The sequence below is a fragment of the Leptidea sinapis genome, chromosome 44 (genome assembly GCF_905404315.1).
Source record: "Leptidea sinapis chromosome 44, ilLepSina1.1, whole genome shotgun sequence".
Taxonomy (NCBI): domain Eukaryota; kingdom Metazoa; phylum Arthropoda; class Insecta; order Lepidoptera; family Pieridae; genus Leptidea; species Leptidea sinapis.
In genome coordinates this window covers 5,142,417-5,160,814 of record NC_066308.1, presented here as the reverse complement: position 1 = coordinate 5,160,814, position 18,398 = coordinate 5,142,417, and the positions used below count along the sequence as shown (strand labels likewise).

The 18,398-nt window shown below is 34.2% G+C and overlaps 1 protein-coding gene across 3 annotated transcripts in view; it reads left to right on the top strand.

Annotated features, from left to right (window-relative positions):
- Window positions 1-18,398, top strand: part of LOC126977245 (thyrotropin-releasing hormone receptor) — a 155,300-nt gene that overhangs the window by 80,956 nt on the left and 55,946 nt on the right. For 2 of the 3 annotated variants that reach the window (XM_050825977.1, XM_050825979.1), the window contains exon 2: window positions 7,744-8,174. In XM_050825977.1, coding sequence (XP_050681934.1) covers window positions 7,790-8,174 — 385 coding nt within the window. In that variant the 5' untranslated portion in view covers window positions 7,744-7,789. Of the gene's footprint in view, window positions 1-7,728; window positions 8,175-18,398 lie in introns of all 3 variants that reach the window. The other variant, XM_050825978.1, reaches the window with a different exon arrangement.

Below are 18,398 nucleotides of genomic sequence, written 5' to 3'. Positions count from 1 at the left end.
TAGATTGTATAAAAAAAAAATATACTTTTTAGTGCATATTATATCTATTGTTTTTTAAGTCGGTTGTTTTTTCTTAATTTTTTTTCATAAAATATTTATAGAGAAATTATTCATGCATATTATGATCATATTGTAAAAAAAAGGTATTTTAATTTTTTTTACAAGTAACGAAAATATCTTCAGAATACAGTAATTCCAAACAGAAACGATAAAAAAAATTTCATACCTAGAGCATTATCACATTTCAAAAGTTGACAAAGCATCTGTGAGAGCTTTAGTATTTCAAGGAGAAATGCGTCCACTGGCTTATATTATGTGTTTTATATATATAGTTAAGTATAGCTAAATTTATTTTGTGTCCTAAAATTAAATTAATGATTTCTTATAAGTTACTGCAACTACTGACAACTAGAAACAGAAATCAGCCTAGCAAAGAACTCTCTAAGAAAAGAGTTATTTATTCACTCGATTGCATGAAACGCGCAGTCATTGATAGATTGACAGATGACGGCTATAATCTTGTTAAAAACTTAGATAGCCGAAATCGCGTACGTTTTAAGCAACTGATCACTTTCAAACTTAGCCGGATTATACTTCGACGCCAATCGCGATACTGTAATTACTATATTTAAAACTTTTCTCAAATCGCTGCACGTTTCATACTAAACTAAATGTCAATTTTTACTTACCGCCTCTTATTACGTAGTATCTTTTTTGCAGAAAAGTAATTCTCCAAATTTATACCAAACTTCATGAGCTGACAGTCGTCAAAAGACCACACCATTGCGTGTCGCATAGTTAAAGGCGATACTTCAAACTTTATTCAGCCTACCCCGGTTTTGTTTCCTAATACACTCCGTTATAAGACAAAGGCAAGAAGTTAACCTAAGTTTAGAAATGTGACTCCCCGCTGACAAAAGTGATACGTGACCTATAAAGATACTACCTACTTATTACTTGAGGAGCGTGATATCTTTATCCTCAGGTTGGGCTACTTGAAGCTAGCGAAAGCAGATTAATGCTAAGTTCAGTTTTATGTACGTCTTAGTGTAATAGTTTGTCTTTTTCTTCAAAACACGGAAGAGATTTATTTTCTTCGTATATATTTTTAGTGTGAAAACTTCTTTAGCATCGTTGTGATTTGAAAGTCGATGAAACGAAAAAGCGAGACAAATGAGACTCAAAAATTCATAAGATTTAACGTGGGAGAAAATGAGATAGGAAGCATTATACAATGTTTTGGTACCAGGTGATCATAGTTGAATAAGAGATTGTCTTATGTATGACGCGAGTATACTTTAATAATTATTAAATTGTGACGTCATTCGCACTACATAGATACCAGGAGAACATAAATATGGTAGCGGTGATCGTAATGTCTTTCATAGCGGTTGAACTCATGTGTTATCCTAGCAACATGTACCTAGAATTCATATGCAGTTTAGAGGTTTGCAGGTTTCACTTCTGACATGTGTACTTTGTACGCACGCAATTTTTTACTCGAAGATATTTCAGCCGATAAATATAAATCGATTAATTAGTTCGAATTCTTCGGTAATACAATAAGTTGAACGATACTAATCAGAGCTTGATATATTCGGTAGTGGGCTAGTGAGGTTTAAAGAAAGCTTTTCTTTTTTTTTCATTTAATAGATTTATATTTATAATTCGAACTTAAATTTCTTCATTAGTTTATCGCCATAGTTTTAGTTTTAATTTTCAAACGCCATTAGAAATAGGGAGAATTTTTTGCAATTTTTAGGTTTACCATTATTGTCATATATTTTAAAAACAACAATGTTCCTTAAGATGTAGAAAATTGTATGTAATGTGTTGTACTTTAATAAGTATAATATAAATAAATCATTTTCATATATTACATCTGCATGATGCCAATTCCATTTTTTATTAGACAGCATCAAAAATTATTCCCGCATATTGGCTAGTTTATATTCGTTTTTTTCACTGTCAGGCTCAACAGATATATTTGATTTCATCATTATTACATCAGCTTTATTTGCAAGAATATTATATTGTTAGGTATCTGCTACACCGCAATTTTGTATATCAATAAAGTATCTCAACTCATCCTCAGCATATATGTGGCGTTTTTGTACAATCGTTGTGAAGAACTTTCTTCCTTGTGCGGTGTTATCCCGGACAAAGACGGTAATGTCCCTTTAATTCTGCTCTCAAGAGAGTATGAGTATTGTCCTAAAATTAATGGATTTTAGTACAAATTAAGAATGAATTCAAATGCCAGCGCTACCGAACCGAAACTACGGCCGTTTTCAATAACCTATCAATCCTTAGTTTAACTTACTAGAGGTAAACAAATCTATCCTTTTACGCTTACTAACATTTCAATTACCTATTGACAGATAGCATTGGGCCATAACTATATTGGACATAACTATGGATAGATAAGATCTTGTCATTAAACGGTGACAGCAATGTATCCGTAAGGTAAAGTAAGGATAGATAGGTTATTGAAAACGGCCGCTAATCACCACGTACTGATACCTTTGATTTTGATACCTTTGATTTTGTAAAATATATCTGGAAGTGATAATTTATTGGATAAATAGTAATTAAAAAAACAAAAATACACGTTTTTTATAAAAAACCAAATTAAAAGAAAAAATATTTTGACATCAGTTCCTGCCTTATAGACGATAGATGAAAATTATGTAAATTAACAAAACTTTTTTTGCAAATTGAGAAATGGAATAATTTTATCAAATTAATGTATTGTCATCGGTCCTCGATAAATCTACGAAGTTTGAACGAAATGCCCAAATGAGTCGGTTATAAACAAACATACATACAGGCGAAGCTAAAAACACCTAAAACATATACTAATCCATCAGTGGCAGAACTATTGCGCTTTTTACGAGGGTGAAACTTTTTTTCGAGTGATACATACATACCAAGTGTACTAACATTATTTGTACACAAGTTGGCTGGATCACTTGGCGTTGCGTAGAGACGTCGCTTCATTGTGTGTCTTCTACCGCATTTATCACGGGGAGTGTTCCGAAGAGCTGTTCAACCTGATTCCTGCCGCCGAATTTCACCTTCGCACGACACGCCACAAGTTAGTGTTAGTATCCCCACCATCTGGATGTGTGGCGGTCCTCCACAGTGCGGTTTTCAAGGAGCTTTCTTCCTCGCACTACGAAGCTGTGGAATGAGCTTCCTTGTGCGGTGTTTCCGGGACGATACGACATGGGTACCTTCAAGAAAAGCGCGTACACCTTCCTTAAAGGCCGGCAACGCTCCTGTGATTCCTCTGGTGTTGCAGGAGAGTGTGGGCGGCGGTGATCACTTAACACCAGGTGACCCGTACGCTCGTTTGTCCTCCTATTCCATAAAAAAAAAATCTTGTGTTGTAGCTATAAATTGCTCCATAGATTTATAGAAAATCTGAACCGACCAGATATCGCTGGTCAAAAGAATATAAATCAAGAGATCCTTGAGTTTCCTTCAGATCTCGAGATAATTTATGTGACTCTTTGTCTCTACTTAATCTGCTCTAGTTACAATGCTTTGCCGCTGAATCCACTATTTAGTACGAAGAAAATTAATTTATGTATTCTTACAGCGTAAATGTAATTGGATTTCCTTAACTACAAGCTGAATTTAAATACCTACTACTCGTATATTATATTACAATTAAATTGTCACTTTCGAGTTTCTTCATAATTATTTTTTATGTTTAGTTCGAAAGATATTTCGGTCTTATTGCAAACGCAATAAAAGGTTGGCAGGCCACCGAAGCTAGTGAAATTACTGGGCAAATGACACTTAACATCTTATGACTCAAGGTGACGAGAGCAGTTGTAGTGCCGAATTTTCGGAATTTTCAATAATCCTGAGGGGCACTGCATTGTAACGGGCAAGGCGTATTTAATACCATCAGCTGAACGTCCTGCTCGTCTCGTCCCTTATTTTTATAAAAAAAGCTCATGACTGGCAAATATTGGTGGCTTATCATTTAAAATATGTTTAGACAAACTATATCGATGCATGTAAATAGGCCTGAACGATTTTAATAAAATTTTCAGGCAATTCCCATTAGCCGAGTAAGTGATCCTGTGAACTTGGTAGCGATCGAAACAATACATCTTTCTAAATATATATAACAATATAAATAACTATTGTCATAAAGAAAAAGATTTATTCCTAGATTAGTTCCTATTGGAACTCGAATCTCTTTTGAAATATTTTTTGAAAAAAATACACACTTACGCCGTTAGCAATTTTTGCATTTCGATAATTTTTGAAGTGATAACTTCTTATATAAGGGTAAACCGCTTCGTAACGTAACGCGTTACGACGCCAGTCTGTTTGGCTTCCCTTTCTCCTACGCATACGGCAGCGGTAGGCAGGCTCCTCCTCTCTCACTCTGTACTTTTATAGTATTTAATAAAGATACTAACAATGTACATACACAAAGTTATAATGTACTTATTCTAGAATTGTAACTAAGAATAAAATATATTTTTATAATCAACTAGCTGACCCGACAGACGTTGTTCTGTATATAATAAATAAAATAATGTTTTTATTTGAATTTGTCAATAATATATCATAACATCAGAAATTACTTCGTAAAATATGCACCCTTTTGTCGTAATGAAATTGTTTCACAGCAGAATTGTCAAACCGTGCGTCAATAAACACTCTCATAGAAATTATTTATGGACACGTCAAAGGAAAAACAAATTTATTTTGTTTTTATTAAATTTAGCAGCATTTTCCTATTTATTCACCTTTTAAACCTTCTCTGGACTTCCACAAATAATTCAAGACCAAAATTAGCGGTCCAGCTGTTCTCGAGTTTTAGCGAGGCTAACGAACAGCAATTCATTTTTATATATATAGATAGATAAAAGGTTTTCTTAAAATAAATAAAATCTTTCCTCACACTTTCATAGTAATAAACATAAAATTTAAGTAAGTAATAACCTTAGCTTTTCTCAACTTAAACAATGTCAACATAAAATAGTTTAACTTAGATTAGTTTAAGTTATCACTTTTTATTCACGTTTTTTTGAAATTTAATTTCTCTAAATCTTTTCAAAAGACTATTGAATCTCACTGTTTTTGATTATTGGTCGATAAATAAGATAGAGGCTCTATTGATTTGCTTTTAAAGTTAACTACAATAATTTACGATGACCACGCAATATTGTAGATGAGAGAAAATAAAGTTAAGTGCTCTTGTGAAATACCAAAGGTCTCATAAGAGCTTTGCTGGTCTTTGAAGAGCAAGTTGTTACTCTTGTGTTATTGACCTGAAACCTAGGGAATCTCTCAATATGAATGATGACGATAGAATTTACTTCGCCTTGGAGCATTGGCGATATTGCCGTTGGATAACGTACATTAATTGAAAATGATTTTTTTTCAAGCAAATAACAAAAATGATTAAATAAACGTCAATGATGCAATAGTAAGGTCCGTTGATTCTAACCACGAAGCTCCGGTTCGATCCTCACCCACCACGTACGGATGTGTAAGTTTTTTTTTATGGCATATAATACACCCTACCCTTTACAATGCAGTGCCGCTCAGGATTCTTGAAAAACCCAAAAATTCTTAGCGGCAACTTAGCTACAATTGCGCTCGTCACCTTGAGGCATAAGATGTTAAGTGTCATTTGCTCAGTAATTGCACTAGCTACGGCGCCCTTCAGACCGAAACACAGTAATGTTTACATACTAGCACCTACCGCTACCCATAATCTAGCCGGCTTCCTGTGCAAAGGAGCCTCCCACTGGTAAATGATAAGGGTGATTTTCGAATTCATATTATGTAGGTACATTTATTTGCCGCTTTATAAGGTTGACAACGCTATTGTGACACTTATGATGTTACAAGAGATACGATGCCGTGATCACATACTATCAGTTGACCCGTTTGTATGCTCTTTATTCCTTCATAAAAAGAAAAATTCGTGGGTCTCGGAAACCCCTTTTGCGTTCAGTCAGATATGGCTATATTGGGTCCTCATTGGGGTATTGCCTTGGGTCCGATTCTAGTGGTGCTTTTGTCGCGGAGAATCGATGAAAATGTCGAAGTGTGTTAGCGCTCTGTAACATTCTATTAGATAAAAATAAGTTACGCTTTGTTGAAGTAAAAACTTCTTTTGGTGTGACTTGGGGGTGGATCAGGGTGTTTTATCAAGTACTGAGTACTACTTCCGTCAGATATAACTTTTTTTGTTTAATGTCATGACACATGACAAATGTGAGAAAAATATATCAAATAATTGTTAATTTCAAATGCTTCAACTTCAACAGTTATTTGTTTTGGTGAAAGGACATGGCACTACTGTTTTACTCGAAGAAAAAACTAAGACGCACATAATAGGCCCTACTTAACAAAAACCATAAACTTGTTATACTTGCGTAATAGACAATCACTGTCCTCATTACGGTTAGATTAATTTTAAAATGTTCATGTGTGCTAGTTTTAAAGATGTGTTAGTGAAATGTGTGTTCTGTTTTGAGTCAATTACTATGACAAATATTGATAAATGGCGTCATATTCACGTATACAATATTAATTTATCTAACACATATTTTCTTAAGTGATTATAATCTTAAAAAAATATGACAAAAATGTTACATGAAGTATTTTAGTGCAAATGTTTTACTAAAATAAACATCACGAAAGTTATATTGAAGAATGGTTATTTACTTGTGAAATGTTTCTTTAGTTGAATTGTTGCTGTAACAACACAATCTAATACAGAACACGACACTATTATATTTTTGAATTAATATCCTTTAAAACACAGAACAATAACGATAAAAACCCTAAAATAACATGCGTTAAAATTTGACAAGAGACTAATGGACACTAAATGCTTTCATGGTATTCCGTCTCTTTCTCACAGCTAAGTTTTTTTATGTACGGATAGTTATCTCACTTTCACACAGGGTTCGTCTATTACGCTAGTATACTAAGTTTATGACAAAAACCGTGAACTACAAGCTCGTTTATCTCCTTATTTATGAAAATGTTAGTTATATTTGATTTGATTTAAAGAAAATTGAGATTGTATTTAAATATAATATAAAAACCACGTGACGTTCAGGTAGATGCTCATGCGCATCACGGGCTACCTTTCCTGCCTAATATCGGAAGGCCGTATCAGTCGCCATGACAGCATTAATGAAGTCATCCGCAGGGCATTTACCGCTCTTAATATACCAGCTGTTTTACAGCCAAATGGCCCCGCCATATTACCCGCTGCGATGGCAAGCGTCCTGATGGAATGACTCTGGTGGCTTGGGCACGAGGAAGGGCGGTGGTTTGGGACACGACTTGCGTCGACACTCTGGCTCCTTCTCATGTCCAAGTTACGTCAGTTGGTGCTGGGGCTGCTGCTTCGACTGCCGACGACAGCAAGCGTCGCAAATATGTCGGTCTCAACGAGTCTACATCTTTGTGCCGTTTGGTGTCGAAACACTTGGCCCGTGGGGCCCAGAGGCGCGGAGAATGTACTAAGTACTATCTTTTCTCCTCAATAGGATACGGCCAACCCAAGCGCTGACAGCTATTTTGGTCAACGAATCACCAGCACTATCACCGAATCACTAGCTATCCAACTTGGAAACGCTTCCTCGTAGTGATAGCTTTAATTTTATGTAATCATAGTATTGTAAATATAGTTAAAAGATTTGTTTTGTTTGAATAAATTATATTTAAATACAGGATGTATTGTTGCAGGTAATGACGAAATAGCGACGGCAGCCCTGACAATGACAATTCGCACATGATTTCTATATACAACTTCACACACACATCAACCCTCGAGCCGCACACGTACAAAAATGAAACGACCAACGAGAAAACAATCGACATCGATCTCAACTCGAATTCGACATTCGAGATGTCGAACTTTACAGAATACGCCGAGATACCGTATTACATAAAGGCGACATCGATGAGTTTCTGCATAGTTATAATGTGCTTGGGTGTCATCGGGAATGTGATGGTGCCGATTGTGATACTAAAGACCAAAGACATGAGGAACTCCACCAATATCTTCTTGGTAAACCTGAGCATTGCTGATCTGATGGTGTTGTTGGTTTGCACGCCGACTGTACTCGTCGAAGTCAACTCTAAACCAGAAACTTGGGTGCTTGGGAAGGAGCTTTGTAAGTATTGATATTATTTAGAAAGTATATTAAAAAATAAAGTATATATTTATACAGGATGTCCCAAAGTTATGGGACATGAAGGGAAAGTACCTTGAATATCGAAGATAGGCTACTTTACTGAAAGAAGACTTTATGTTATTTTTAAAATTTAAAAAAAATTACTATGTTACTTAAGAAGAGTAATTATCTCTTGGCCATTCTTTCGATTTAAGTCGGTTCGATTCCCAGACGAGTCAAGTAATTTTTTGAAAATCTTTGAATGCAGAATTACTAACTTTTGAAAATAATATAAAGTCTTCTTTCAGTAAAATAGCCTATCTTCGATATTTAAGGTACTTTCCCTTCATGTCCCATAACTTTGGGACACCTGTATATATCCCTTTACCTGGAACCCAAAAAGCAGCCTTGCAAAACTCTGTAAGAAAAATTGTATGAAACGTGCAGTCATTGATACATTGACCAATGGCGGCTATAACCTTGTAAAAAAGCGGCCAAGTGCGAGTCGGACTCGCCCATGAAGGGTTCCGTAGCAGCAAGTAACATAATATAAAAGTTCTTGTAATTCGTTGTAACTTTGATCGATGTTTTAATAATAGTGTATTTTTTTTAATTAAGTTGTTATAAGTAAATCATTATGACGTATTAAAAAAAACTACTTACTAGATCTCGTTCAAACCTATTTTCAGTTGAAGTTGGCATGGTAATGTACATTATATATTTTTGGTTTCATAATTCTCTTATTTTAGAAATTACAGGGAACACACACACATATTTTACCACTTTGGAAGTGTCTCTCGCGTAAACTAATCAGTTTAGAAAAAAAATTATATTAGAAACCATTTTTGAAGACGTATCCATAGATGGGTTGTATGTTGTAATACGTATGGATTTAAAAAAAAAATGAGTCTCAATTCTAAGTAGGTATGGGGAAACCCCAAAATTTATTGTTTTTTTCAAATTTTGTGTGAAAATCTTAATGCGATTCACAGAATACAAAGTTTCCACAGTATAGTTCTTATAGTTTCGGAAAAAAATGGCTGTGATACACGTACGGACAGACAGGCAGACATGACGAATATATAAGGGTTCCGTTTTTTGCCATTTGACTACGGAACCCTAAAAACGGAGAGATCCGAAATCCACTGCGTTTTAAGCAACTGCCCGCTTTCAAACTTCCCAATAATGATTTATATAAATTGTGATCTATCTGGGTATTGTCTCTTAAATAATTGGTTGCTGCTCATTAAAAATGCTATTGTTGTGATAAGGAACTGCGGGCCTACCATGAACTCTTATTGCGATTCAATTGACAACCTAAAATGAAATGCTTCGCTATTTCGTACCACGACGTAATTAGAGCTATCTAATTTAGGTTGTCGTCAAATCAACTGATTAAATCGCAATGATGGCAATTGAATGTCAAAAATGATATCAACTGAATCGCAAACTGATTTAGTTCGTTCATTCATTCGTACCATGAGGTGTTATTTCAACCTAAACTGGATAGCTTATTTGTCAAAGTGACCAATTCGAAAAAATTTGCTACTTCCTTAGAGGAAAGTGAATCGTGTTGTTAATAACTTTTAAAAAATAGTGAAAAAATAGAAAAGAAAAATTTTATTGATTTAAAGATGAGATGAGAATACTTTATTGGATTTTTTTGTAAAACAAAATACTGAAAATAAATACCAAAAATGAAAATACTAAAGACGAGGCAGTAAGGGCCCGGGCCATAGCCTGTTTGCAAGAACGAATTAAAAAATTGTTCTCTGTGGTCCTGTCAAATCAAACATCAATGGAGGTGCGTTCATAACTCGTTATTTATACGAAAACACATATGCAAAGATTTAATTTGTAATTCAAAGAACTATATTTATTTATATTACTATTTTTTAATAAATATAAAAAAGGGCTTAATGGTTTATAATTTAGACGCAATTGCACAATTTTAAAATGTATTTTTTAATATTTTCTACGCAAAAAAACCGCTAAAATCATATCATTTTAGGTTTCGAAACGGAATTTTATTTCGTTCATCCTTCATAAGCGATCCAAACGCCATACAGTAAAAAGCACTTCATGTTACGAATTTTAGTGATTCAGCTTAGGTACCTAAACTGAACTGCATCGGATTCGCATCGCTTATTAAAAGTTGATGGTAGGCTGTTTAATTACAATTGTGCATAAATAACTCTTTCTCTTCTCTATCTGAGCGCGTTCCCCTCGTCGACTCGAGCTGAAGTTACAAGCGCACCATGACAGCTTAAACTCATTCAATACCGAAAAAATCAAGTGCTGAGCCCGCCTACAGATGTTTAATTATGTAAATACACTGATACAATCCTAGTTAGGCGTGATTAGATTCCCCACAATAGTAATGGCGACTAATAAAGTTACTAACATAGTTTAAATTCAAATCACAGCTTCGTAACATGCGCAAATTCGATGCCTTAATATTTTTTTGGCGGGAATCGGATTTTGAAAAAATTTTTGATGTTTATTTAATCATTGCTTTATGAACGATGCGGCACTCGAACCCGAACCAACTGAGCCAACCGTTCGAGGGATGCGTGGTCGGAAATCTTGCAGATGTCTTGTTCAACTCTCAGGTTGTGGCTTCATCTACAGGATCTACTTTACAGTTGATAACCCGCTCAACCCCAATATTTGCATATTATGAAATACCAGAGGAATCACAGGAGTATGTCCCATGTCGTATTGTCCTGTAAACAACGCACAAGGAAGCTCATACCACGGCTTTGTTGTACGTGGAAGAAAGTTCCTTGAAAACCGCGCTGTGGAGGAAGGTCAGATGAATGTACCACAATCGAACAGCTCTTCAAAAACCCCCCGTGATAAATGCGGTAGAAGACAAACAATAAAGCGACGTCCCTACGCAACGCCAAGTTATCACCCGTTCACAGAACACTGGGTCCCCGACAATTCAAGCAGCTCTGCGTTGCACACGGTCAAATAGTTACTGTTTTCACCACTTTTCTCGGATAGTTGAGTCTCTTGAAACTAGGGACAATACTTTTATAGAGCACTTTTGGAAGTATTTTTGCACATTGGCACCAGAAAATACTTTTAAGTAAGTTTTTGCTAATGAACATTTTTTTTATAACAACAAGGCATGAGACGAGCAGGACGTTCAGCTGATGGTAATTGATATGCCCTGCCCATTACAGTGCAGTGCCGCTCAGGATTCTTGAAAGACCCAAAAATTCTGAGTGGCATCACAACTGCGCTTGCCACCTTGAGACATAAGATGTTAAGTCTCATTTACCCAGTAATTTCAGTAGCTACGGCACCCTTATTAATAATTATTTTATAAATTACATAAATTTTCACCAGAATTATTATACATTTGTTTATAGAAGACAAGTGGTGACCCAGCAATACCCCGCGCCCACACATTTTATCACAATATGACGTAATGAAATGTCATTGACTGAATTAGTTGTATTGCGAATTTATATGTATTTTTAACTCAAAAAATATAGGCTCCAGATAAGTAATCAACAACATATCATACCAGTGGGAGACATCTTTGCACAGGATGTCGGCTAGATTATGGGTACAACAACGGCGCCTATTTCTGCCGTGAAGCAGTAATGAGTAAGCATTACTGTGTTTCGGTTTAAAAGGCGCCGTAGCTAGTGAAATTACTCGGCAAATGAGGCTTAACATATTATGTCTCAAGGTGTCGTGCGCAGTTGTAGTGCCGCTCAGAATTTTTGGGGTTTTTCAGAATCTTGAGCGTTGTAATGGGCAGGGCGTATCAATTACCATTAGCTGAACGTACTGCTCGTCTTTTATTTTCATAAAAAATAATATATTAAAACGTTCTCCAAAACACGCTGCATCTAATGTTACAAAAATTATTCCGATCCCTTCACGAGTTTTCGCAGTATAACCGAAAGGAAAAACCGGCCATACATTTAATAGTCAAAGTCAAAGTCAAAAATCTTTATTCACTGTAAAACTTTATAAGTTATGTAGTCCAAGTCAGATGAAGTATAAAAGTTACAATACCATTCATATGAGTATAACAATATTCATTAAAAAAATTTAGAACATTAATTCCAACTATCTTTATCATTCAAATAATCTTTCACATTATAATAGGCCTTAGATGTTAATTTATTTTTTACGATACATTTAAATTTTTTAATAGGTAATATTTTAATTTCATTTGGGAGTTTATTATAAAATATAACACAATCCACTTTAAAAGATTTAGCAATTTTACGGAGCCTAGTAGATGGAATTGCGAGTTTATGTTTGTTTCGAGTATTAAAACTGTGTACATCACTATTCTTTTTAAATTGGCTAATATTTTTATGGGCATATAGGAAGTTCTCGTATATGTACTGGCAGTGTACTGTCATAATATTTATTTCACTAAACTTTTCTCTCAATAAATCCCTTGAACGCATTTTGTAGACCGCTCGAATTGCTCTCTTCTGCAGCACAAATATGTTTTCAATATCTGCAGCCCTACCCCACAATATAATTCCGTAAGACATGACACTATGAAAGTAGCTGAAATATACAAGTCGTTTAGCCGTTTCAACATCTGTTAGCTGCCTTTTTTTTATCGCAAATACTGCAGAGCTAAGTCGATTACATAAGTTTTTTATCTGAGCATCCCATTGTAGCTTAAAGTCTAATGTAAAGCCTAGGAATGTTGTCGTTTCTACTACATCAAGTTTGTCATTATTAATTTTTATAGGTGTTGGTTGGTGCTTTATATTTGGAAGTGTAAACCTTACACATTTTGTTTTCCTTTCTTTTAAAAGTAAGTTATTAACATTAAATCAATTTACTACTTCAGCAATGTCGTCGTCAACCTGACAGAAAGTTTTTTGCTGGCGTTTTATTTTAAATAACAAAGATGTATCGTCAGCAAACAGTATAATATCATGTTTATTTTGAATAAGGTTTATTTGGTAAATCATTGACGTAAACCAGGAACAAAAAAGGACCCAAGATTGACCCATCGATATGATAGAGCCAGTTGATCTTTTTCCATTAATGTCTACTCTTTGAATCCTATTACACAAGTACGATTTTATTAAATCTAGTGAAACATCTCTAACCCCATAGTGGTGAAATTTTTGAAGGAAGGTTTCATGATGGACGCAGTCGAATGCCTTGTATAAATCAAAAAACACTCCTAACGCATCACATGAATCCTCCCAAGCATCCAAAATATTTCTTATTAACTCGATACTAGCATCTGTGGTTGAAAGACCTTGAGTAAAACTATATTGTTTATTATGCATGAGGTTATTATTGTAAAAATGGTTAATTAATTGCGTTAGCATAATTTTTTCGAAAATCTTGCTAAAGGTTGGTAGTACTGATATGGGTCTAAAATTGGTGGGGTCAGCTTTATCTCCCGACTTAAACAGTTTCTCTGAAATAAATCTTGCTCTGTTTCATTTGGTTTGGAAATATACCGCAATCTACATACTTATTGAAAATAAAAGCTAAGTCTGTGGCTACAATTTCTATTACAGATTTCACTACGTTAACAGAGATTCCCCAGAGATCTTTAGTTTTCCTTACGATAATTAGTCTAAACGTTTTAACAATCACTATGCGATCAACATGCTTAAATTTGAAGTTTGTATTACATAAAGATACGTTTTTCTGTGGCAGTTTCATTGCAGATATAGGTGAGGAATTTAGATATTTTGTCGTAGTGACCGGTATATCAGTAAAAAACTTTTCAAATGTATCTGCAATTTCAGAATCTGTTTTTATGTTTCTGTTAACAATCTTTAATTTGAATTCATTATTTCTCTTATTAGTTTTACCGATCTCCTCATTTATAATTTTCCAAGTTGTTTTTATTTTGTCATTGCTATTTTTAATCTTTAAACTTATGTTATGAGACTTAGCTAATTTACAATCGTTCTTGAATTCTTTAGAATATAACCTTACATAATTTTTAAATTTTGCACTTGTATTAAATCGCCTCTCTTCATATAAGTTACACAATGTTTATCTACGTTTGTGTAAATCAACGGAAGCCCAGTCATTAAAAGATAAAGTATTTTTGGAATAAATGATTTTGAAATGAAAATAGAGTTAAACAGTTTAGTAAATGATTCAAAAAATATGTTGTACATTGCATTGGCATTTAAGTTAAGTTGAGGTAGGAATAGAGAATTGGAACTGAGGCAATTTTTCAATTGATTTAAACAATAATTTGTTACAGGAGTACATTTAACTTGTTTTTTCAGAATAGATCTGATGTCTTTAATATTTATTAGTTGACCAAAATGGTCTGAGTCTAATTTACTAATAATACATTTGTTTATTGGAATAATGTCAGTGAATATATTGTTAATACACGTGGCGCTAGTCGCAGATATTCTAGTAGGCTCCGCAAATAAATGAGAGAGATTAAATGATTTGAACAGATTCAGCAATCGCACACTTAAGCAGCAGTTATGTATAATATTAACATTAAAGTCGCCACATACAACTCATTTCTTTTTCGATTGAGATAGTTTCGATAACACATCTTCCATAGTTTTTTCAAATAGTACAATATAGATTCTTGATATAGACTCTGACGTCACAGAAACCCCGCGCAAAATGGCGCGTCTGAATAGCCGAAATATATTGCAGGAAAATAATATTTATTTTTAATTCAATAAGAATGTTTATATAAGTACATAATTTGATTTGTTTGAGAAGTTTTAGGAGGTAAGAAATCAAATTTAATTATTTTTAAAAATCATACATACACCCTATTGTAGAACAGTGAATCATTGACCTGAAGTAAATTATATAGTTTATGAATTATTATTTAAACTTCCACAATAATTTTTCTTAACTCCAGCAAAGTTCTTGAAGTTTATAGTCATAATGAATTAGTATTTAAGAATCCGTTTACCACAAGTGGTCCTTGAAATGTTCAGAAAGCGAGGAGCTTAGCTACGGGGAATTATTAGTTGTGGGTACTTCGAAGTTTATTTTGATGTTAAAGGAAAACGAACAAGCGGCCATTTAATCTAAACTTATCTATATAAAAATGAATTGCTGTTCGTTAGTCTCGCTAAAATTCGAGAACGGCTGGACCGATTTCGCTGATTCTGGTCTTCAATTTTTTGTGGAAGTCCAGAGAAGGTTTAAAAGGGTGAATAAATAGAAAAATGCTGCTAAATTAAATAAAAACAACAAATTTGTTTTTCCTTTGTTGTGTCCATACATAATTTCTATCAGAGAATTTATTTACGCACGGTTTGACAGTTCTGCTGTAAAACAATTTCATTACGACAGCAGGGTGCATATTTTACGAAGTAATTTTTGATGTTATTATTATTGACCAATTCATATAAAAACATTAATTTATTTATTATGTACAGAACAACGTCTGTCGGGTCAGCTAGTATATATACATATAAAAATGAATTGCTGTTCGTTAGTCTCGCTAAAATTCGAGAACGGCTGGACCGATTTGGCTGATTCTGGTCTTCAATTTTTTGTGAAAGTCCAGAGAAGGTTCAAAAGGTGAATAAATATGAAAATGCTTGGGATTAAAAAAATACAACAAATTTGTCCCCCGTCGATCAGAAATCAAATTAAAAGAATAGTTTAAAATGAATAACTAATTCGAATCTTTATATCATTCTCACTTTCTCAGGAGATAAATACAAACTTAATTTTAGCTACCTTTACGAGTAGTAGGTAGATTAACTACAGTTGTTAACTATCTATATGATTATTTTTATGAAGAATCGAATATAATAATTGTTGTAGTACGTTACATTTTATGTATAACTAGCTGACCCGGCAAACGTTATTTTGCCATATAAAGTATAATTCACGCGATAGTTTTATAAGTAATAAAATATTGCCTATATTATAGCCTGTACATCATTTTGTTCTATTGTCAATAGTTTTTGCAGCGCACGCAAAAATAGGTTTTCGATTTTACACCTTGTGTTACAAAATAGCAATTTTTTTTACGGATCCCTAATTTTGAAAAAAAAAGAACATAGCCTATAGCCTTCCTCGATAAATGGACTATCCAACACTGAAAGAATCGTTCAAATCGGACCAGTAGTACCAGAGATTTGATATTTTAAAGGTCTGATAATCGGTCGTCATCTAATTTTTATACCACAAAGATTTTAACTATTCATTTATTTTTATTACTTTATATGGCAACACAACGTTTGCTGGGCCAGCTAGTAAATTAATATAATAAAGATGGAACATTTGTGTTTTTATATGTATGTTTGTAATGTTTTCACACGAAAACTACCAGACCAGTTTCTTAAATTCGTTCACCATTATAAATCTGCATGTTCATTGAGTGACATAGGATAAATAATATTTAAAAAAAATTAAAAAAGAAAAATTAATATAAAATAAATAAAATATAAAATAAAAAATATTAAATATAACCCAAGGAGTGAAAACAATTGTCATAAAAAATTTGTCATCGCGTGCGCAGCGCATTTTCAATACCTGTAAAATAGATTTTAAATTATCAAACTCGGATATTTCATTCCAAAGATATAACGAATTTACGCGAGTGAAACCGCGGGATATTACTAGTATTTAATATTGATGCACTTTCATGCAAATAATCCTGCCTCAAACAAGCCATTGCCTCTACTATGGGGGCCACAAAACAAACAATTTAATACGATAAACATATTTTTTTTATTTTTTCAAAGTGATAACCTCACTTCTGGGATTAATTATAAAAAATAAATTTATTAACGATGCGTGACTCGAATCTGCGACCTCTCGCGTTCCATTGAGCCAACCGTTCCTGTGACGTATCGTCGATAAATCTTGTATAATATGTCTTGTTCAACCGTTAGGTTGTGGCTTGATCTACAGGATCTACTTAACAGTTGAAAGCCTGGTCATCCCCAATACTTGCATATTTTTTTAATGAAAATAAGAGACGAGATAGTAATTGATACGCCCTGCCTATTACAATGCAGTGCCGCTCAGGATTCTTGAAAAACCCCAAAAATATTGAGCGGCACTAGAACTGCGCTCGTCACCTAACGTCACATAAGATGTTAAGAATCATTTGCCCAGTAATTGCATATTAGGATATTGACTTGAGAAATCGCTCTTGCAAATCTAAACATTTGTTATATCTTTAAAAGTGATAACCCTCACTTCTGCTATTAATAATTACACAAATAAAATTTATGAACGATGCGGAACTCGAACCCGCGATATACATATACAGGGTGTCCCAAAACTCAACGATAACCTGGTACCGGGCGAGAGGCCAAGGTATACCAGTTATGAAAAAAATAAGAAAAAAAACTTAAAAACACGTCCTAATTATCCCACCGATAGCTCTTAACCGGCTCCCAAAGGGGCCGATAAATATAATCACCCGATATAGTCTTAATTCGTTCGATAACTTCTATCTGCCTGTTGAAAAATTCGAAATCGCGCTATCTGTCGAATTTCTCTTATCTAGTTGTTTAACTGAGGATTGAAAAATCGGCCCTAAGTAAAATAAATTAAATTTTGACGAGTTATGGTTTATAAAATTTATGTCGGTCAACTTTGACACTCTACGTTGGAAAAAAATGTACTACACTACCTATGGCAAGTTTTTTGAAAAGATGGCCCATTTAGTCTAAATTTCAAAATAGTACAACACTTGCCACTTTTCTTGCCAATAAAACTGCTATTTCGTATGCTATGCGTAGGGATCCCACAGTAAAAAAATAATACCTGATATTCTTTTGTTTGAAAAGTTCGAAGTCTCCATTGTTTGTAATGAACAAAAGTGATAAAAAGAAATGGATAGTAGTTATGGTATTTGTCAAAACGAGACGTCACTATCCGTCTCACTCACAACGACTCATCAGTCGTTCATAATAAAATTTAAACAATAACATTTAGTACGCATCGTTTCTTCGTTTACTGCGCATCTCTCGTAATCGTGTTACTTTCGTACGATCGACTTTGGCTTGTGTTACCCTGGACTTGATACTCTATCCGTACTTGACGACTCTGGCTTTGTTTTTTGGACTTTGTGCTGTGCAAACTGTGTGTGAACAACATGCCGCATTTGTACACACCGCAAGAATATGCAAATATGCATCTTATCTACGGTGAGTGCCATTGTAATGCCTCTGCGGCAGCTCGACTGTATCGGGAGAGGTACCCGAATGTGAAGCGGCACCCAGATTATCGTGTCTTCCAAAACGTGCA